This window comes from Pleurodeles waltl, chromosome 4_2, assembly GCF_031143425.1.
Source record: "Pleurodeles waltl isolate 20211129_DDA chromosome 4_2, aPleWal1.hap1.20221129, whole genome shotgun sequence".
Lineage (NCBI taxonomy): Eukaryota > Metazoa > Chordata > Amphibia > Caudata > Salamandridae > Pleurodeles > Pleurodeles waltl.
The window spans coordinates 8,798,485-8,822,035 of record NC_090443.1 but is presented as its reverse complement, the minus strand read 5'-3'; the positions used below and the strand labels follow the sequence as shown (position 1 = coordinate 8,822,035).

At 39.7% G+C, this 23,551-nt stretch overlaps 1 protein-coding gene across 7 annotated transcripts in view; it reads right to left on the bottom strand.

Annotated features, from left to right (window-relative positions):
- LOC138292042 (zinc finger protein 613-like) overlaps positions 1 to 21,995 on the bottom strand; it is a 54,073-nt gene extending 32,078 nt beyond the window's left edge. Inside the window, exons 1-5 of one of the 7 annotated variants that reach the window (XM_069230374.1) lie at positions 21,900 to 21,995; positions 21,130 to 21,178; positions 12,115 to 12,198; positions 4,533 to 4,643; positions 738 to 851 (exon numbers count right to left, since the gene is read on the bottom strand). In XM_069230374.1, coding sequence (XP_069086475.1) covers positions 738 to 851; positions 4,533 to 4,643; positions 12,115 to 12,198; positions 21,130 to 21,178; positions 21,900 to 21,953 — 412 coding nt within the window. In that variant the 5' untranslated portion in view covers positions 21,954 to 21,995. Of the gene's footprint in view, positions 1 to 737; positions 852 to 4,532; positions 4,644 to 12,114; positions 12,242 to 21,129; positions 21,179 to 21,746; positions 21,841 to 21,899 lie in introns of those variants that run through there. The other 6 variants (XM_069230375.1, XM_069230377.1, XM_069230376.1 and 3 more) reach the window with 6 other exon arrangements.
- Between the last annotated feature and the right edge of the window lie 1,556 nt (positions 21,996 to 23,551).

Genomic DNA, 23,551 nt, shown 5'->3' with positions numbered 1-23,551 from the left:
TAGCTGTCTCCACCACGATCGGTGATCCTGATGGGTTGATGGCAGGTGGAGGTAGTAATCTGCCAGGGCAGCACTGCATCTAGTGCTGCCCTGTGGATTACGACCTTGTTCTCTGCCAGCCTTTTCATGGCGGTATCACTACCATGAAAAGGCTGGCGGGGAACAGGTGCAGGGGCCAAAGGGGCGCCCATGCACTGAGCACCCCGGTTTCCACCCATCAGCCTAGCAGGAAACACCCAATAGGTCCAGCAGAGCGGTCGCCAATATGGCGGCGGCCATCCTGTTCGGAGTTTGGCAGACAGGCTTTCCCATCCGCCAAACTCAAAATGAGGTCTTGAGTGATAGTAGCAGATTCAAAGCGAGAAGAGCAACCTCAAAAAATATTAATTTAAAATGGCAACAACTAAAACACAAAAGGAATATCTTAATGGTGTGAGTGAAAATGAAAAGGGATCTCTGAAAGTTTATGTAGTCATCATAGTAAGGACACAAGCACAGAGGGGGGTACATGAAAATAATGATCAGTTTTAATGGTTCTGCTGCAAGACTTCCATTGCAAATTACTGAAGGTGTGTCCTGGAGTTATTCCATTAAAAATGGAAACCTTTCAAGATTAAAGCTGCTAGACTACGATATTATACAGAAGGTTTAACTTTTCCAAATGCAGAACATGTGTTTACTAGAGCAGGTAATGGTGAATATGAATGATATGTTTTTTCCAGCCACTTCTTCCTCACCTGTGCCTGGACCATCACGTCTTCCCTTGCAATGGGTGTCTAGTGAATTTTTCAAATACTCATTGTCATTTCCTGTTTTCTTTAGTAACACATCTGAATCTACAGCGACATCTGCTGCCATGAAAGAACAAAACAGATCATTAACACTTTTGTGTGAAAAAATGCGGATGCAAATTCAATGCTTATATTTGGCACCTCAAAAGTGTAAATGTTACATTGTGCCTGTGCAACTTTCTAGCCTGCGAACTACTAGCGACCACTTGGGGATCAGACGGAGTTGATTACTCGGTCTAATGAGCCATCTGATGCTGAAGACAAGAACAAGTTAATAACAACTTGCTCAAATGTGTTGTCTTGATAAAACACAAGTGGAAGAGGGTAGTCTTCCGGACTTTAATTAATCTGAGATAGTGAACCTCAGGCAGTATCATACATGGGAGTGCATTCTCATGCCTGTCAAGAATTGAAGTTACACAAAAATGTGAGAGCAGAATGAACCCATAAAGGTGGCTAGCAATGTGTTACTGAAGAGTGATGATAATAAAAAATATATAAAATATAGACAAACGTGGAAATTCTGTTTCAGAAGAGGGGCAATATGATAGTTATTGGATGGAAACTGATACAAAAGAAGAGAGCTAGCCACCATTCGTGGAAATCACTTCTGATCAGATTACTGAAATCTGCAGTACCCAAGGCACTCTCTACCCATAAATGTATTATTATTAAGCAAGAGAAAAGAGAAGTTATGTTTAAGTGTTTTGCAGCCATTCTCATTCTACTATGGAAAATAAATGTATCTCCCCAACAAAACCTTCCCCTCAGTCTGCTTATGCATGAAGCAACATTCACAAATATGAAAATCCTCAAAAACAGCGAACTTTCACGTTTTTGCTTATCTGCTCGCAAGTAACATCCTAGTGCCATCAAGTACCTCGATCCAGATTGTGATAACCTAGATTTTAAGAGCAATATAAACTCAACATCACTTTCCACCCTTTTAAAAATTAGACATGCTTGAGTTGTATATGTGAATATTTCTCAAAAAAGTGTGCCAGTTACTCTTACGTTTTTGAGTATCTACTTTTGGCTATTCACAAAATCAGTGTAAAGTGACTTAAAAGTGTAGACTACTGCCAAAAATAAGTAGTACTACGTCCAGCACCACACATGGCCAACCACTAGCCAAGGTAGGGACTTAAAACCTCCTGGACTGTAAGATGGTCTTTCATGTCTAAATTATTCTAACAGATTTATGTACTTTATATCTTTGTAAAAACAATGATATTAAAAAAACCTAGAAGATGTTACATTAAATTAAATTATTTAAAATATTTAAAAATATAAATAAATATATTTTGATGTTAATATAATATATACAAAAAATATCTGTAGTATTTAATTATAAATTATTTTAATACCCTTTGTATTTTAAAGAGTAAAGTAACAACAAACGTTAATAAAATATAATTAAATTACTTTAAATTAATTCTACAGATCACTTTTACTAATTATTAATGCATAGTAAGAATAACAATATTACATTATGTGGGAATGCAAGTGAGAATTCATTATTTAATATAAACTTTGGTAAATAATTTGAATTTCAATGTAATTTATTTTAGTGTATTTAAACTAATTAAAGATTTAATTAAAATTACGTTAATAGTGTTGTACCATTTTCTCTTTTGGTCTACATTCAAAATAAATATATACAAGTAATTTACAATAATATTTAACATACTAATATTCTGACTAACTTTTCCCAAGTTTAATAAACTTATTTACTTTTCCCTATACTCCATAACAATAGTGTATGTTTTGTCCATGTGTATGTATATATGCCAACCCCATGGGTGCCGCCATGTCAGGTGGAGCGATGGACTCTATGTCCTGAGAAATCCGCATTTCTGAATCAGAATGTTGCTCCAGCAGCATGTCCGTCATCAGCCGCCAGATCGGGATATCCTCTTGAGCCCTATCATCCGTTCGGACTATCTGCACTGATCTATCTTGTTGTCCCTGACAACTGGCATCCCCTCAGGAGCAGGCGCTATCCTGTGCCAAGCAGGGCCGGAAGACCGGTTCCTAGCTTACACCTCCTGGTCGCACTCCTCACAAGGTCTCTCAGTGTCATTCGCAGTCCTGTATCGCCATATTAACGCGCTGGGAGGTCAGCTCTCATCTCTCCTCTCCACAGTGCCGCTGCAATTCACCACTCCTTCCACAGGTCTCCAGGTACTTCGTAGGTCCTAGGCACCCTTCGTCTAGATAGACAACAGTCTCTACCCAGATAGTGCATGATTCTTAGGTTGGCCGCAGGGGGGCATCCTAAGACAATTCTATTCCCCCATCTTGCAGGGCCACGCCGTCCCCGTAAAAAAGCTTATTTACCTAAAAAATGAGTCAAACCATTTTTATGTTAAACATTAACCTAAATTAATTTTAAATATTTTTTTCAAATGTAGAACAAAGGACAAAAATGCAACAACACTATTCACTTAATTGTGAATTAAATATTTAATTTAAAAATATAAAGTATAATTATTTTGCTGAAGCTTAAATTAAAAAATAAATCCCAAAATAAAGTTAAAAAAAAATATTTTACTATGCATTAATAATTCAAAGTGATGAAAAGAATAAATAAATGTAATTTAATTATATTTTGATAACAATTAGTTACATTCACTTTTATATTCTAAAAAGGTTATTCTTTATGAAATAAATACATTATTTTTAGATTTCTTTTTAAATTAAATTATATTTATTTATATTTTAAATAATTCAATGTAACCTAATTTCTTAAAGAGTTTTTTCAAGTACCTACTTCCATCATTTTCTATGGGTGGGTATTACATTACCAGTGATTGGCCATGTGCAGTACTGGTCTTACTCCAGCTCTGAGGTGGAGTAATTTATTACTGTCCCTCTTTGGCAGAAGTAGCTTTAGAAGTGCAGTTTTCGAATAGCAAACTTACTTTTTTTCGGGTGGGTGCACGTCCCTCTTTAAACCCCTCCTCACTCCTCTTTAATCTCCTCCCCAATATTCTTCATTTCCCAGGCTCTCAACTCTGTCTTTAGGAACACTCAGGCCACTGGAATCATGCAGCAGGAAGGGGCCAAATTATGACCCAGGGTTGAGTAAATTATGCAGCAAGAAAAGGCAAATTATGTTGCATAATGCAGCACATTTTGTAATTGTATAACTTCATTATTTCAGCATTTGTAAACTTTGTAACACTCTCTTGGCATTGGTTACACCTCATTAGTGCCAGTTTAACAGTCAACTGAGCAATATGCAACAGAAAGGTTCAGCTCTGCAAAGGACCTTCCAATGCACGGCAACACATGTTGTCGCATTTTTTTAAACTTTTGAACCATTGAGCTAGAAACAAACTTTTTTGTTAAAATCTGCAGATAACGCAGCAGGTGATGGATTATGCTGTAAACCTATAGTTATGCGAAAATCGCCCCAGACACACAATTGCATAATTCCAGTGGCCCTGAATATACTTACGAGTACGAAGACTCTCCAATCGTGGTGGAGATCTCAGCATAGAAAAAGATAGAAGAGGTGGATACCGAACATCAGCACATAAATTTGTGAATAGCACTTTGTAGTACTACAAAACATATTACAAAATGCAGTTTGTGAATAGGCACCTGTTTGTTCGTGCAATGGTTTGTTTGTAGTTGGGTATTATTGTGTGTTTTATTTGAACATGTATCTGTACATAAAATAACACTATTCATTTTGTCAAAGAGCCCGTCGGAGTACTTGACTTTCCAACTCACTTGTGGAAAGGTTAGTCCTGCCTTTTGTCTCCAAGTCCTCGTGGTCCACAGAGCACAGATCCTCTTTCTCATTAGGTCTTAACGAAAACACTGAGTTGGCAATCAGTGGACCTGTTTTAAAAAAACAACATTAATGACACAGTTATAGCCCCCAGAAAAATGATGAAATACACAGCAGGGTTCTTATAGAGATAATTTGTAGGGGTGAGCTTTGTTGTCTCCAACAGCTCACTGTGCACAAGTCGGAAACGAGACAGGGAGATTGACAAAGGATAGAGTTTGTTGGATTCAGGAACTTCATGCATACTGCTTGCTCAGGGCATATCAACAGCAGAGAAAAGTCTTGACCAAAATGATCATCACACACCTCTCATAAATGTTTCATTGCCGCACATTAACATGGAAGATATAACATATGGCCAACCCCATAAACCTAAGGAGGAGCAAGGGGAATATTAAATATAAAGAACACAGTGGTTTCCTGGGTCTCACTTCCAGAAATTAATTTCAATAAATAGTAGGAACACCCATTGCTGTAGTCAAAACCATGTATGTGTTATAATTCGTTACCAAAAACAAGACCAAAGCTTATGATTATTTCCACAATTCCAATATATGCATCTGACATATGCTCGTTTATGCAGATGCAGTGCAGGCGGCAGAGTGCATGGTGAAAACGTGAAAGTGAAAAGTGTGAAGTTATTGCCTTTCCAACAAGGACATCTCATAAGTCTTTCAAAAGTAATCTTGGTTAGAGATAATAGTCAATGTTTCCACCATAACGGAATACTTTCCTGAGCCTCAGAAGGACAAAAGCCGTCTGTATGTTGCCTATGTCTAAAACACAAAAGGTGCCATCAGTGTATAACCTTATGAGTGACAGAAGAAATAGTAGTGCTCTGAGTAAACGGAGAGAGGGAAACCATACTCTCTAAAGAAATTGTATTATATGATGGAAAGCCCAGTCAGTCTCCTATTGTGGAGGCAGAAAGTCCTAATAGGTTAAAGAATACATACATGTGTTTTACAAGAGTCGATCAAGTTAAATATATTCTAAAATTAATCATATATAAGGAACCTGATCAGAACATAATAGGATACATTTAGCCCAACTTGCCATTATAACTTGCACACTTGCCATGCACAGTGATCTCATTAGTGATATAATTTCAGATCTATTAAGTGATGTTAGCAATGATATCACAGAACATGTTGTGAGTGATGTATTATGTGAGGTCATAAGCAGCGCATGCTGTGCATCTTTTCACACTAAAATTCGGTTTCCAAAATATGTTGCCTGCATGAATCCAATCTACTTTTGTATTATTGTGTAGTTTTACAAAGTATTGTGTGCATCTGCACAAGACTCTTTTTTTTAAATCTTTTTTAAAAATGTTATTTTCATGTTCTACAACAAAAGCATTAGCAAACAGTCGGCATCCCGTATGTGGGATAATTGTTATCTAAAGAAAATAAATGGGTTCTAGGTTTGCATCCCAGTTCGAGTTTAGAGTATTGGTATCCATCTTTGGTGCACAGCAACATCAGAATGCGGACTATTTGCAGCTGCATCTTATTTCCCAGTTGTCTAGCCGATATGGTTTCCCCACAGATGCTACACTGTCACATACTGCTTTAGATTATTTTAAGTTGAGTAAGCACTAGTTGGACATGTTATTTAGAGTTAATAGATTCATAACTACTTAGGGATTTCCTAACCTGTTCCACTCTATTTCTCCTCTTCAGCTACTACCGGTATGGAAATGCATGAAATTTTAACTTCCTACCTTTATGTGAGTTTATAGTATATGTGATAACAAAATGGCCTAAATGTATCCTATTTTGTAATTATCCATTTCATTATATACAAGCAATTGATATATAATTACATTGATCAGCAATTTTAAAACACATTTATCTAATTATTACTCTTGTAGAAGAATAAACCCCTACTTGAGGTGACTAATTGGGTTTCCCATCATGGTATAACAAGCACTGGCAAAGCCAATAGTTTCAGCCTTGGAAAACCAGCAGTTTTTTAAATTACTTTATTTGCCAAAATATCAATTATGCATCATGAATTTAAAAGGATAAAAAGTTAAAATGCTACCCTGCATATGATGTGTGCCTATGTTTTTTTAATGGCACATCGCAAACATAAGGGAATTCAGAATTGTCTCTCATGCTCTTGCACTGAAATGGACTAATTTTAGGCAGATGTGTACACATGTACAAGAAAAATGTTGTCACTCAGAGTGAAGTCAGACAATGGCTGAATGCTGCTGATCCACTGTTGCAAGCTGCATGCTCTGTGAGCAGAGCAGAATATGAATGACACCTGAAAAGACAATTGGATGAAGTGGGCTGGACAAAAGCCATACATACCTATATGTAGGTGTTTTGTTATGAAGTTTTGAAAAAAAATGAAGCTGGCGAGACGGCTAGAGCTATCCATAAGCCACGCCTAAACATTATTTACAGAGAAGTTTTCATTCTATCTATTTATAATGAGTACTGTGAAAGTGGAACTGATAACCTTTTTTTCCTTCTATAGATAACATCAGCTTTGGGTTCCGATGAGACCAGAGGATTTAGTCCACTAGCTCCGAAACATTCCACGACCAAAATTAAAAGACTTCTGAGATTCTTTTTATTGGGATTACAAATGTTTTTATTGCTTTATCACTTTTCACCATGTACTGGGCGATCTGCACTATATTCTGCATATACAAAGAACATATGTCAAATAATATGTTGATACTGTGAATAATAAGACGTGGTCTTGTTTTTGTTACTGAAATTAGAACACATGCCTACCTTTAGGTTCACGGGCTGGAGGAAGGGGAGGTCTCAATTACTAATAAAAAGTATTTTCTGGAAGTGAGATCCAGACAACCACTATGTTCATTATTTTTATCCAAATATTTGAACATGTCCTCGCTTGCTTTTGGGGTGCTACCACATGCAATATCTCACTGGTGCCATCCAGGCACTGCAGTGACACTGACTTAATAAAGTTACTTTGCATGACAGGGGTGTGCCCAGACATGAGTCCCCTGCTCACTGTGACATTTGAACAAAACTATGCCGAACTGAGGAGCCCCCATCAAGGCAAAAGCAGTCTTGGTTTGCTTGTGATCTGGTTTGTGAAGGACTTTTGTCTAGCAGGTGAGGCTGACTATTACTACTGGAGCACGGTCAAGACTGATTCGGATATAGCTGGGTCCAAACTGAGGTGACATGGTGGACAAAAGAACAATGGGTTGGAATGCTACCTGAGTGATTGCAAGTGGTAAGACTTATTGCAAGAATTCCTTCCATCACCTTTCGTGTGTTTGATAGAGTGTCCTCAGCGGCCAGGGGTAGGCCCAGACAAGGGTCATATGCTCACTGTGCTACTGAAACCCAATTACACCCAACTGAAAAGCCTTTATCAGGGTGGAAATGGTCTTGGGTTGTTCCAATTCAGGGGGGACGTGCCCTGGAAGTTCAGAATGGACTGTTCCTATTTAAAAAGGGTAAAGATTGACTTCCATATGACCGGGCCCAAACTGAGGTGGCATGGCGGGCAAACAAATAATTGGCTGGATTGCTATGGCATGGGTATGCCATTGTTTAGGCTTATTGCAAGCATTCTTTCCTTCCCCTTCGGTGTTTGATACAACACATCATATAAAACAGGTGAAACAGGGTGTACTATTTAATGGGTAAAGCGGGACTGTGACAAACTGGGCATTAAAAAAAAAAAGAAAAAATGCAGGTCTGTCTTATTTGAGTTATGTATGTGATTAAATGAGGACAAGTACAGGTTGTATTCTAATTCACCTGTAGTTTATTAAGATTGAATGAGCTGGATTTATCCCCAACCCACTCCACAAAAAAGGTATAAGTAATTTGCTTCCATGTCTCATCAATCAGGTTTTTGGCCTGGTTAGAGCAATAAAACATTTTTATAGGTGTCTTAGATGAATTGTAAAGGTACCTAGACTCTGGTAATTATGCCATTGTGATGTTGTTTGATCTATCTGCTGTTGTTGACACAGTTTTCTACTCTACTCTTTCTTCTTAGCTAAAAGAAGCTGGAGTGGGAGGCCGTACTCTTGAGTGGTTATATGTTTTTTGACTGATCGACCTCCGGCAGTCTCTGTGCCATCATTCCAATCTAGTTTAAAAAGTAATCAGTGTGTGGTCTCACAAGAAGCTACTCTTAGTCCCATCCCTTTAAGCTTTGTAATACATTAAGCACGCTTATGATGATGACACCCTATTTAATTCTTAAGTAAGGCAATTATATAAAATCTTTGCAATCCAATGTTAAAACGTGCATGCACATCATTGTGTGCTGGATGAACTACAAGGCTTTGAGACATAACTGTTTGAGACATAACCCTTCTAAGACAGCAATCTTAGTTCTCTGTGAAAGCTTCATCTGGAACTCCAACTTGTGGGCAGATGACTTGCGTTGCGCCCCCCCCCCCTCCCCCCCCCAGTGTCACCAGATTTAAAGGCATCTTTATTGCCAATGTCTTCAACTAAGAATGTGGGAATCATTTTTTATTAAAAACCTCTTTTTCCAAGAGCACAGTTCGAATATTCTTCCCAGAAGTGTGCCTCCTCATCCCGAAGGAATACAGCAAAGTGATCAATCAAGCTACTGTTGTGGTCAAGTTTGACTACTATAATCCGGTAGTCCTTGATTTTACCAAAAACATGTCCAATGCCTTCAAATCATTCAAAATGTAGATTATAAAGTTCTGCCATGTGATTTACCACGTTAGGCCTCGACAAATTATAAAACTCTTACTAGAACTGCAGGCCGAGTAACTTGAATAATCTACTCGACCTAACTGTAAAGTACTTGTCCCGTAAATGGGTCTCAAATTGTGTAAATATAGGCAAATATTTGAGTTTACCGTGCCTTTTTCTTCATTCTCACATACGAATACACTTTCAAATATGTGCGCTTAGCATTTCTGCTCTACCAAAAAACATCTTATGTTTGAGTACATAGACTAAGGGGGTCAGTATGAGTTCAGCGGACGTTTTTTACCGTCTGCCGAACTTCCAATGGGGGAGGTTGCGACACACTGGCTACTTTCCCCCCAGCCCCATTAAGAGTTTTCTGCTAGATCAGCAGGTGGAAACCTGAGTTTTCCGCCCGCTGGCTTAGCGGGAAACAGGCTACAGCATTGTCTCTGGCTCGTAATCGAGCCAGCGGCAATGCTGCAGCCGGCAGGGTGCACCAGCACGCTTGCAATGTTCACTGTCACAGTGAACATTGTTAGGGTGATGGCCAGTGGGGCCTTGCACTGTCCATGCCAAGTGCATGGGCAGTGCAGGGGTCTCCCTGGGGTCCCCTGCACCCGTTCTCTGCCAGCATTTTCCTTGCAGTGGTACCGCCATGAAACCGCTTGCAGATAAGGTCGTCATAATCCCCAAGGCAGTCCTTCTCACAGCGCTGCCCTCGCAGATTAGGACTGCCACCATCTCCAGACCGCGGGTATCTCCGATTCTGGTGGAGCTGGACGTTCCCTGGTGGCCAGAACGCCATCCCTGTGTTTGGCTGTCTAGTAACTGCCAGACACGTAATGACCCCCAAAATGTTTGCTAATGTATAATAAGATCTAGCCCACATACAGGGGATATATGATCCATGACTTGCCTCTTAGTTTACTAATAGCATTGTTATCAGGGCAAGAGTGTTTCTCAGTTTATGTTTAAACACTCACTTTTAATAAATATATTACTAAAGCATGATGTGGCTGCACACTGTCATTTACGGACAGTAAATTTCCAAGACATGTCCTAAAATAATTCCACTAACTTGCAGTGTTACTGATAATAAAATATAGTGTATTACCGATAATCTGTGAAAAATGGGTTTCAGAAAACATATTTATCATTTGCAAATCACCAAAGTTTTGTGATTTGTTTTCATCCTTTTAAAAGAAATTCATCACACAGAAGTACAAAAAATGGGCTTTCAAAACTACTGAAATATATTTTGAAATGTCTGCACACACAACATTTAAGTAACTCTTTGTACAGCAGGCCAGAGAGTTCATCTTACAGAATACTGGAACTCTGCAGTCAGAAGGAAAATTAATTGTAAGACACACTGACTTTTGACCTTAGCCTCTGAACACAGAACTAATGTGACAAGATCACAAGATTTAAAGGCATGTTTATTGCCCCTGGAGTTTCTTACTGAACAGAACACCTGTTCTTTATCAACTAGCCAGAAAGGAGAGTAGGTCCTAAAAATAGCTCGATCTGATAAAATATGACTTGCCGGGAGTAGAATTTTCAAGGCCTGCACCTTTATGGTTTTCAGAGGCTTACCTTTAAAAAAGACACTTGTTCAAAGCTCTCTGCTTTTGCCATAAGTCAGTGCATGCTTCCAGGCCTTGCCACATTCAGAATCTGTCCAAGAGGTACATACCAACAAGCACTTTAAACCCTACTGCCAATAAACAAACAAATATGTATCCCTCATCCAAGCAGAAAGAGACTTGGCCTCCATGCTTTTAGTTATCTGTCAGACAGGGTTTGAAACCAACTTTCATCTCACCCCCACATGACAACCTCCCATCTCTCCTTTAGGAATAAACTTAGTGAAAACCCTTCTATTTACTTTGTAATTTTTTGTCTCCTCTTCCTTTTTTTTGTAATTACTGTATTCTAGAGATCTTAGCACCAAGTCCTCCTTTTCTGTTTCACAACTGTGCTGTATAATTCGGAACTCAATCAAATCATATCTCTAAAAACTGCCACCAAATCCGTTCAGTGTTCTTTCAAAATTCTTACACAGGACACTTTACGAAATCTATATTAGTATGTGAAGTAGGACACAATGTATGGCGATAACCTGCAATGCTAAATTTATTTAAATGAGGATGTACCAACATGTAATTTAGAGTGGGGTAAACACTTTTACTTCAAATTTGTAAGTAGGCAGGTGATGAAAATGCAGTCATATTTACAATGTGTGTAATGGAATATTTTTTCAAAATATTGTAAATAGGAACTTTCTGCTTTCTTTCTGTCCAATTGTTATTTCTACTCTTTGGAAGTCGATGGGAATTTGGCCCTATCTCTATCACACAAACTGCACGTTTCCCAGTGCACGAAGTTAAAGACCACAGCTCCCTTTGTCTACTGTTTAGTACAGTTCCTTGCACTCAGATAAATGAAGTCTGAGGCAAGGTGGACACTCATGATACTCTTCTTATAAGTTGCCTCAATAAGCTGTCAGAATCAAAGGCTCTAGATAATGTAATTACTCACTATTCTTCACAAGGCAGCTGCAATGACCATTTATATGAAGCCCAGAACATGTGCAATGGGAGATATACCTGTTTTCTAACCAGCATGTATACATATATACATTTTTATTTTATATCCTAAATATGGATCACAAGAAATTGAGGCATGCTAGGGTAGTTTACAATTTTCACAAACAAATTATTTCATTGAGATCAAAGCTGGCCTAACACAATACCATCTAAAGGTTTTGACTGTAAATCAGTTATACAATTTCATACATTTCTTAATTTTAAAAGCGGACAAAGAGCAACTTCACCGAGCGAGTTGAAGGCTTGCTGAATTTCCTTCATCACATTCTTGTAAAGGTCTTGCTGCCAGTGGTGTAAAAGTTTCCACTCATCTTCAGAAAAACAGGCAACAATGTCACAAAATGTAAGTGGTGCCTGTAACAGAAAGTGTTGCACTATAGATTTACAAACTTAATGACAGGAAATGTATGTTGAAAATATATACTCATGCAACTGAGAACTTTCTTTGTGTCTGCTCCTAGAGGTATATATGCTCTCAACATGTGATGGCAGACATGACAAAGGGGGAACGTTTTTCTAAAATGATAAATGTAACATTTTCTTTTCTAGTTTCATTTAAAACATTTGGTGGTAAGGTATTTGGAAAAATAGATAAAAAAACAAATTTCAATGACTAAAACCATCATATCAGCACATCATACTTGGATTTGTTGTTTTACTCTAAAAAGTGTAGTGTCTCTAGGGGAAATATACTCTTGTTAGAATACTACACACAAACAGTTTCAACATGTATGTAAAAAATTTGATTACTTGAATGTAACCTTCTTTACTTCAAGTCTTGCGCATCCTTATTATAATACTTTCTAAAGTGAGGAATGTATGTGCCCCCCTCCCTAAATCTCCCTGACTGCTTTTTATGCACAAACAATTGTTTTAAAAAATAACAGCAAAAACTCTACGGTGAGTAGTAGTATCACTTAGAGTAATCTATATTACAGAAGTTGCCAAATTTTTCACTGCTTGTTGTCATTATCCAAATCTTTATTGCAGTATGAAAATACACAATTGGTTTACATGCGTCAAAACATACAATACACTTTAAAGATTTATCTCGCAGCAAACCAAAAACACGTTATGGTCAACACAACCCCAGAATTAAGACAGAAGCAGCATCACTACCTCAAGGATGTGAAGTTCCTATCACCTGACACCCAGGACGTATCATTTGGTGGAGAAGATAACAAGTTTTCATGTTTATTTTGTTCACTGGACAAATAAGCCCAAACAAATGTAGCACAACTCCTTTGGCTGCCAGTTTACAGTACCACAATATGAATCTGTGAAAGAGCGTTGCTTGACACTAGGGCAAAGTAATGTCCACATATACGTTGTTGAGATTAGCTTATGTGGATCATAAATGCAAATTCTTTGGTGCTCTAAGGAAATGCTGTGATCTCAACTTGCATTACTGACAGCGGTTCCAGTATAAAAACATGACATGTTGCAAACTGTAACAATTTCATGCTATTTATAATGCTCCCTAATTACATGCAAATACATGCAGCAGTATGAAAACAAGATTTCAAAATAAAACCAAAAAACTGCAGTCCAAAGAAACTTTAAATGCTATATCTTTGAGGCATCATTTTGTACAAATAATTTGATGTATGCCAATATTTTTAAAATATTAATAATAAACAATCAATGTAAAACCATTATGGGCATCATTGTGGGCAACATGAAATCACAAGAGTCCACCTAAAGGTATATATCATTGCATTAGTGCAGATTTTCGACTTTCTGGAATGACGAGTTCACAGAAATAAACCTGGAAAGAATACTCTTTGCATACTATTGTGAACTACATTTTCGCATGAACAATGCTGCACAAATAGATTTGCTCATGTGAAAATCTGCTGAGTGATTGCAAAATCACTTTCCATAATCACCTTTTTCTTCACTCTGGAAAAGGTTTTACTCCTTTTGCCAGGAGTACATTCACAACATTTTCCGGTGTGGATACAGAATGGAAAGAAGTTGATGAGGACCCTATACTTATTAGTTTGTGAGTGTTCCCAGGCTCCCAGGCCACTCCAACCCTGACACTATCACTTACCCCCACTTTGAGGCCCTGTATGTAGGTTTGTGGAAGGATGGCAAAAACAAGGCCTTGCTAGAATTCAAACCCTGACATAATATGAACCCTAACAAAATCAAAGAGGCTTTTATCAGAAGTCTGATATAATGAGAACACTGCCATTATTTGTCACATTAATGCATGGCACTAAAAAGGGACAGGAGGATACTAGGATTTATTATTACATTTTTTTAAATTCCACACCACTGTGCCTTCCTGTAAACCTTTAAAAGAGAGTAAAGTAACTGGAGAGAGGAGATGACATGCTTTTCATTATTAACCATAAGCTGTAACTACTAAACCTTACCCCTTACTCTAACCCCTGCATTATCTCTACATCTACCCTTACTACGGGCATAACATTAGCCAAAATCATAAACCTAACCTTTTCTCCCACTGCTAACCCTAGTGTGCTTACCCTCACTCGTACCCTAAACCTATCCTAATCCTTACACTCAAATATCAGTGAGTGAGTCAGCCTTAAACACGGCCCAAAAATTGCCATGTGCAACAAAGACATGCAATGAATTTTGAGGCTGCTAAGAGGCAATTTAACCCAAGGATTGGAATAAGTTTCTATAATGGTAGTCCGAAGCCATCTGCTTCAAGTAGCTGAAAATGTTTTAGAACCTTGGCTTGCTGCTTCAATTGTGTCAAATCGGCCAAGGGCTTTTGAGCCATATACATTTGCATGAGGAGCTGCTCTAATGGAATTGAGTGAATTCTATTACACCTTTTGCAGGTGCATAATGAGGGACTATCATGGACGTTAGTTGGTCCCATGCCATGTGTGAGACCTTCAAGCAGTTCTGGCTTTGTTTTGAGCAGCATTTCATTCCGAAACTTAGATGTTTTGCTCTTAACAATGCAGGCATGGTTTCAAATATTGTATTATGCGGAACAGTTTGAGGGCCTGAGACCTTCGATGACGGTGGGTGACCCCTGGGACAGAGTCAAGGAAGGTCAAGTGCTGAGGAAGAGAAAGAAAAATGTTGTAATTTATCACAAGTAATGATGTATGTTTTAGGTCTTATTTATAATACTGGTGACAAATTGCTGGTTGGGGTCAGCATTCACAGCCTCCTCCCCTTGAAATTACAGCCACTGTGCTGCAATTGCTTTGTCAATGACGCCGGAAAAATAAAACAAGAAGTCGTGAATATTTATCCTGAAGCTTTTATTAATTCAGCCCTATTCAGTGAAAAGTCCACTACCCAGCACATTGCTCACTTCAAACATTTTGTCAATAAAACTCTTCCCGTCAAGTGCGATCATACTGCCTGTCCTACCCTGAGGTAGTGTAGCAGCCCAGGCTTCATTAAAGGAAAGTAGTGTTTGTTTTCCCTGAGGCAACGTAATTAACGAACCCTAATGAGTAGTGACCTCGCTCCCTTTTCTTAAAACTATGAGTTTTACTTCACAACTTAGGTATTCAGGGGAGAAACGTTTATGAGAATCTACCAGATCCTGAAAGCGGGGTTGAAGATGAGGATAGCCAAGGAGACGTATATTATCAAACTTCCAACAAATTAGAGAAACATTTTGGTCAAAGTATAAACACTGTATTAGAAAGGCACACTTTTTTTCGTAGAATACAAAGAAAGAATGAAAAAATATCTAGTTACATTGCTGTTGTAAGAGGTTTAGTTGGTACTGTGACTTTGGCCTATTGTGTGATTCCCTAATTAGAGACCAGCTACTTTGTTGCACAAACAACCCTTAGATACAGGAAACACTATTAGCAGGAAACTTAAAGGAGGCAGTAGAAATAGCTAAAACTATAGAACACACTGAAGAGTGCACTGGAGAAATGAAACCACACAACAATTCGGACACTATTCATTTAGTGAAAGATCGCCCAGGCAAAGAAGTAGAAGTAGGAGAAAGGGGGAAAATCTCAGACTCAGTAGTAAAAAGAAATTTGAAAAAGAGAGAAAGGAAAAATTTAAATGTTTTCGCTGTGGAAATTTTAATCATTTAGCCAATAATGTCAATTGTACTGCACATTCCATGGTTTGTAGGAAATGCAATAAGAAAGGGCATTATGCTAGACTATGTAAAAACTTAAATGATGAGAAAAAGTGTACTTGTTGTGGAATTATTGGGGGAATGTTCAAACAAATGTGTATTCCAAGTAGTAAGTGAAGTATCTAGTACTGTGAGTAGTTATCCCACCTGTGACATAGCGCTGGATAGAGTAATCTTCAAAATGTACGTTGACTCATACTATCCTTACACGCTGATCGATTACAACAATTTCAAGAGAAATTTAGGGGCAAGGTGTATGTCATCCTACAAACAGATATAGAACCTGGGGGATACAACAAGGACACCATACCATTAGCAGGAATGGTGAATATGCATATAACCTTTAAAGAGCTTTCCCCGGCAGGAAAGATCTATCTGACAAAAAGAGGGTCTAATTTATTAGGTTGGGCTCACCAAAAAGCCTTAGGGATCAAACTTCATCCTAACAGCCAGGAACCTTTGTTATCAATTGTGGAAGAGAAAGAACACACAGGAACAGTATGAGAAACTGTGTGAAGAGTTCTCTGATGTTTGATGAATTAGGCCATCTCAAAAATGTACAACACAAAATCAAGCTAAATAACAACGGAGTACCAGTAATACAAAAGGTAAGACCAATTCTTGACTTAATACGTGATCCTTTACAAGAGGAATTAGATAAACTGGTCAAGCAGACAATCATATAAATAACTGAAAGATCCTTATGTTCCAGTTGTGGTCACCCAAAAGTCTGGACCCAGAATAAACGAAATGATCAGTGTAATTGGAGAGGCCAACCACTTTAGCGTAATTGATCACTCCTCAGCATACCACCAAGATTCCAAATCCTTAACCTCATTTACAACTCCTTTCGTGGCGTACAGGTACTGCAGGATACCATTTGGTCTTGCATCAGCAGCTGCAGTGTTCCAGAGAGGTATGCAACAAATTTTGGAAGGGATAAAAAATGTTTTGTGCTCCCAAGATGACATACTTATTTATGCCAATTCAGTAACCAATCATGACAACTCATTAAGGGACGTTTTGACAGCACTCAAAAAAGCAGGTCTAGCCATTTAAAAAAAGACAAATGCGTTTGGGAGTCCATTCAATAGATTACCTAGGACACACAATTTCCAACCACAGAATTAGACCTAGACCTGATTTGGCCAATCCTGTAAAAGATACTCCTCCTCCAGTAAACAAGGAGGATTTAAAATCCATTTTAGGGTTAGTTAAATACATGACTAAATTTATCAAGAATTTTGCAGATATTACCGCGCCATTAAGAGTCCTCTTAAAAAAAGGTACTCATTTCAAATGGGATGTGGAATGCCAAGGAGACCTTACATCAGTCAAAAAGCCATTGTTATTGCCTCCTCCTTGGGTAATTTTGACACGAAACATTAAACCACCCCAACCACTGATGCCAGTGGGAAGGGAATTGGAGTGTCTTTAACTCAAACTGTGGAAAATTATAGCGTTTGATTCTGGGGCATTAAAAGATGATGAATGTAACTATTCCACAGTAGAGTGTTTGGCACTTGCATGTACTTGGGCTATTTCACATTTTAAGTATTTCCTTTGGGGATTACCGTTTACTGTACCACTGACCAAAAGCTTCTTATTTATAAATTTTCAATGAAGGGGAGGGAGACCACTACTCTTTGATTAGCTAAATGGCTCATAGGCATGAAAGGTTACATTTTCAAAACTGAATATGTTCCCAGTATAAAAACTCAAAAACTCCGTAGTGGATTATCTATCCAGGCTACCATGCATACAGGAAGAAGAAAATGCAAATAAATCTGAAGAACTTATTTTATTGATTGATATCCCTAGCATTACAAGGGAGGAGTGGAATATTTGCATGGAAAACTACTCAACTCTATTAAATGTAAAGGTAAAGATTGTCCAAGGATGGTCCCTGAAGTCTACTAACCTAGATCAGGACCTCAAGAATTTTTGGGCAGCAAGACAAGAATTAAGTATTGTTTATGACAAGGTCATGAGAGGGAGGGGATTGTAGGATAAGATAACGGAATTGGCTCATGATGGTCACTTGGGTAGACGCTTGACCAAGTCTAAAGTGAGGGCCACATAATGGTTCCCTAGGATGGATAGAATTGTGGAAAATAAAGTCAAGGATTGTTTGACCTGTGCCATCAGTGTCAAAAGCAAGAATACCAGGAGCACACCGCTATCCCCTGTGAGCGTGCCATCCAAGCCTTGGGATAAACTTGGTCTTTACATCATTGGTCCACTAAAACTTTCTATGTGGGCCTGGTAAATTTGTGTTAGTACTGGTAGACTATCACTCTCATTGGGTCACCACCAGGGTAGTTTGCAGCATCACAACTCAATCTGTGGTGTATTTGTTTACCAATACATTCATGACAGAAGGTGTGCCTAGCACTATAGTAACAGACAATGGTGTCCAATTCACCTCTGAAGAAAATAATTTGGTCCTATCACACAACCCTAAATTCAGTTACCAATGTATCACAATTCTTAGCACCTAAAGAGAGGCTACCAGGCACCAAATTGACACCCAACTCACTGTGTGAGGGAGAGCCTAAATGGGATCATAAAGCTAAAATGAAGGATCAAGTCAAAAGACATCAGTAAGTGTACAGGAAAAGATATGACCAAAAGTATGGTTCCAAGTCAGGGAAATGGAAGATTGGCGACTGGGTAATGGGTAAACCCACCATGGGTGTGGAACAAAATTTTCTAAACTTGTGAAAATAACAAATGTGAAAACATTAGAGGACGTCAGAATGTGGAGCATGGACAGAAGGACACGTCATTGTCTAACTCAGAATAATTCATTTATTGAAGGAGAGTCAAAAGATTAATTGAAATACAGTGGGAATAATCGCAGTGCAAGGGCTCGTGCGGTTCCTGTCTGGCACAAGGATTATATGGTCATTTGATTTTTTCAATGTATTATTGCCTTCATACATTCTACAGAGGTCTTCTATGAGAAGGAGAAGTGTTGTAATTTATCATAAGTAATGATATATGTTTTAAGATATATGCTCCTTTATTTCCCCATTCCTTCGTTTTGAATAGCCGTTCATCATATGTTATACAAGTGTAACATTCCATTCCTCCCCTGTTTTCCACTATTTCCCAGTTGGTTCCTACCAGCATTCTATTGCCGTTGCTTTGACAGTTAACAGCTGTGAGGAGAGACACTTGCAATCGGTGGTGGCTGGAGGCTGTTGTTAAACAATCTTGTCAATGGATGAAGCCACATCCACCTTGTTGGATATTAAGGCCCTCATTGCGACTTTGGCGGTCTTCCGTAAGACCGCCAAAGCCGTGGGCACCGAAAGACTGAACTATTATGACTGATTTCTGAATTCGGGTGGAATTCCGACACCTGTCATGTTGGCGGTCGGCAGTGAAGAGGCGGTTCCACTGCCGCCACTGCCATGCCAAGAGGATGCCCCACAGCATATTTTGACCCGTAATACGGCGTGGTGGTGTCCTGATAGTGGGGCGCTGCAGGCAGTGGAAGCGCAGGGACCTGTCCCCTCCCAGACGACCGCCTCGATGGACGAGGTAAGTGGATCGTCCGACAGGGGAGGGGGGGTTGCATGCGAATGGGAACGTTGTGAAAGCGGGGGGGGGTTTTGTGGGTGCATGTCTGCATGTCTGAGTGATTGTGGACAGGGTGTGAGGGGTATGAGTGTTTGTGGATGGGGGTGAGTAAATGTTTGTGGATGGGGAGGGGGTGAGTGCATGAGTGCGTGTGTGCCGGTGTGATCCACTGAGTGCATTAGTGCGACTGAGCAGATGGAAGGGGTGAGTGCATCTATGCATGTGCATGTAAGTGGATGGGGCAGGGAGTGCGTGTTTGTGTGAGTGAACTGGGAGAAGGGTGTGCGTGTTTAGGTGACTGAACATGGGAACGGAGTGCGTGTTTTGGGAGGGAGGTTTGTGTTTGTGTGAGTGAACGGGGACAGTGGGTGCATGTGTGTCAGTGGACGGGGAGAGCGTGTGAGTGCAGGTATGCAGTGCAGGGGAGATGGGGATGTGAATGTATGTATGCGCCAGGGAGGGGGAGTGAATACGTGCATGAGTGCGGTGTTTGTGTAAGTATGTTAGTGTGAATGGGGCTGTATAATGCGAGTGTGTGGGTGAGTAGGGGTGTGTTTGTGTTTGGGAGTGATGTGGGTGCATGTGTGAGGGTATGTGGAAGTGTGCAAGTGTATCCTGATGACAGGAATGCTTATTCTGTCACTACGATGCGAGACCATCAAAATGCTGGCAGTCTCCTGCGTCATAATACTGCTAGCAGTATCACGGCATCCGTCTTGTTGGAGGTGCTCACCTCCAGCCTGGCGGACCATGGAAAAGAGGCGGGATGGGCAAAGCCAAACCGCCGAACGCGTGATTTGGCGGACTTCAACGCCGGGTCGGCGGTGAGACCGGCACCGCAGCCCTGGCGTCTTCATAATGAGGGCCTAAATCTTATTTATAATGAAAACACACTCATGGATTTGTGACTGTACGTAGCAGGTGCACAGCAACTGTTTGTGTGTATCTCCTAGGGAGATTACATGATTTTTGATAATATTGCACAGTTTACTTAGCAATACATGTCTTAAAACAAATCACACAGGTAATTAAATAGGCGATATAGTACAAAGTATACTGAGGAAAGACCCAACTATTTACAACATTTGGCATTATCAGTACTTGATGCATGCAGTGGCAAGTACAGGGACGTAGCCTGGTCAGTGAGATGGGGGGTGCGAGCTTCATATTTTCCAAAAATCACGCTAGCATATGTTAACATACATTATACGACTAGCATGGTGTAGGATAGGGGCCTATGGCACAGTGAAAAGGGAGAGCAATGCAGATTGGTAGGCGTACTACGTGAGAGAAAGCATAGTAGTTTGTAAAATAACCAACATTTCTGAGGATTTTCAAAACAGAGGGAGAGTGTGTGCGTTATTGCTAGCGTGTATGTAAAATTTCCTTGTGAAATTCGGCAGACACTTCACCATAATTCACTATACCCGACCTGTTTATTACATTTATTAGGGGGTTGTAAACCCCCAAACACTCCTCTCCCACTCGCCCCACCACCAAGTACGCCACTGGATAAATATTAATAAGAGTGAAAACAAATGACACTCACCTGATCTGAACTCCGCCGGGACATCTCTTTTCTGTTTTTCATTTTTATTCTGCAGATCAAAGGTGTCAGAGATGCAAGTAATCAGAGAGCAACACTGACTTATTGTAAAATGCTAGTTTAATGTACTTTTAAAGTGGGTTATAGCAATAGCTGGTATACATCATTTACAGGGAGCAAACTGTTAATATGAGGTGCTAGTTGATATTAAAAATAACATCTGCCCTCAAATGCAGTCCCATGAATAGCCAAAACAAAGTCATATTAAACGGGTTATAATAACAGCTGTTATTTACAATGCTTAGAGTCGCCAAAAACGTTATATGAAACACTACTTTAATTATCAAAAACAGCTCATGCTAACTCAATCTCAGTGCCCAGTCAAACCAATGAGAACCCGTGACTTGGGAAACAGTAATAACCGTTCTTTAGAGCGCTTAAAATTTATCGTATAAAACTGTCATTATTATAATTGTTTTCAAGGGCTTCTTTCCCACACACATAAAGCTCATTCTTTGTGAACATCCCAGATAGAGCTCTGCGCCTACACAAATCTCTCTTTATACCGTGCACAGAGACGGTACAGAGCCAAGGCGCATATATTTCTATCTCTCACGTACCTTTAAAGTACCTAGTAACTCAGGTTTTTCCCAGTTCAGACTCCTATTTGGCAGTAGAGTGACTGCTCAACCTTGGAGGAGGGACACTGTTCTATATGTAATGCTCAGTGGCTACTGTAGCGTTTGCGCATGCTCTGTCTACAATACACTTACCACGTGCGCATACTGCTTTTTGCATGGAAAGGATACAGATGCGCTTCTTTTCATTTTAGATGAGCATGAGGTTCACGTACCAATTTGCTGCGCACGCTCACTCCGATACATAATGAGGCATGCGTGATTTTTTTCCTTTGTCACATGTGCAGCATGTGATCGTATCAGAAGTGGCGGTAGCATGATGTTAGCATCACGTAGTACGCATGCGCCGTCCCTGTGCATTTTAGTGTCGCTGGAACAGAAGTTACGTACATGACACATCTCGCACCCTTACGCCCCGTGTAGTGCTTTTTCGGTTAATCACACTACTTGCAGCAGGCGGTGAAAGGACAGGTGCGACGGCGTGTGTGGCAAAAGGCCCATTTATCTTTTCACTGTACAGGTGGTTCTCCCTAATGTCCTCGTCCTGGTCATTTACTAATGAGGTGATCCCATCTCATTAACGGTATCGAAAACAAGGCAGTACTGGACATAATATTGTTATGGGAGCTGTTTTTTTCTTTTCCTAGATTAAAATGCATTAGAAACCGAACTCGCGCTAACAGGAACCTGAGCCTATGTTTTCCTCTATCTTGAGTTGATGCTGCCGCACAATACGTGAGCATTATTGTCGTTATTTCCCGATTCTAAAGAACTGCGAGCTTCGCTCTAAGAGACTGAGGGCCACATATACGAATATTAGGTTTTGTGCTCGCAAATTGTGAGTCACAAAACCTGATGTACAACAGTGTCAAATGACACAGAGATTCCCAATGGGGTCGCAAAAGACCTACCTCCATGGGCGTAGGAAGTGTGGGAGACGCAGGGATTGATCCCCGACCCCCCTATTTTAGACGGGGGGGGGGGGCACAGGGGTCAAGGTTGGGGGGGAAAAGAGAAAAAAAAAAAAAAGTCATCCTCCAGGGCCTCCTCATCCACAACCGGCGGCCGTCTCTAAGTCTAGCTTCACGCTGACAAACAGGAGGGTGAAAGTGCCGTCCTGGATATCTTCAGCGTTTCAGTGGCGCTATAAGTAGGGGCCCGGCAGGTGCTGCTGCCGCCCCCCCGTAGCTTGCAAAAGTTTAGCAGGACAATCAATGGGTAGGACAGTGAGGTTGCTGTTTCGTTCTGCTTTTGAAAGACAGTGAAAAGTTGAATGCTATTAAGCACTGAACAGCTGCTTGTCACAAATTACTTTAAAATCTCCTGTAGATCTATGTTTACATTTGTCTTCCAGGGAAGCATGCATTTTCAAAGAACTGGCTCACTAAATCTGTAATGAAGAAGCATATCTCAATGCAGAGAACCAATATATTTTTGACTTTTTATGCCTCCTTTTATTATTGTTTATAGTTTACATCTCGCTTTTTATCCCACTTGTTAACAATGCAGTTACATACATAAATGTATACATGTGTTTTTGTAAGTATGAGGTACATCTTCAGAAGGCTATGGTATAATGTATAAACACAAACTATCACTTAACAAAACGAGTCAGTCAATGAATATTTTTTCACTGGATCTAATGTTTATGAAGTAACTGTTGTGTGGCTGCTTGCAAACCATCATCCCTTTAAGTCTGTTCTGCAAATTGGGGCACCTCTTTGTCAATGCAAACAAATATTATAGTACACTAGAGCATGTCAGGCTGTGTTACGCAACCAATCTAC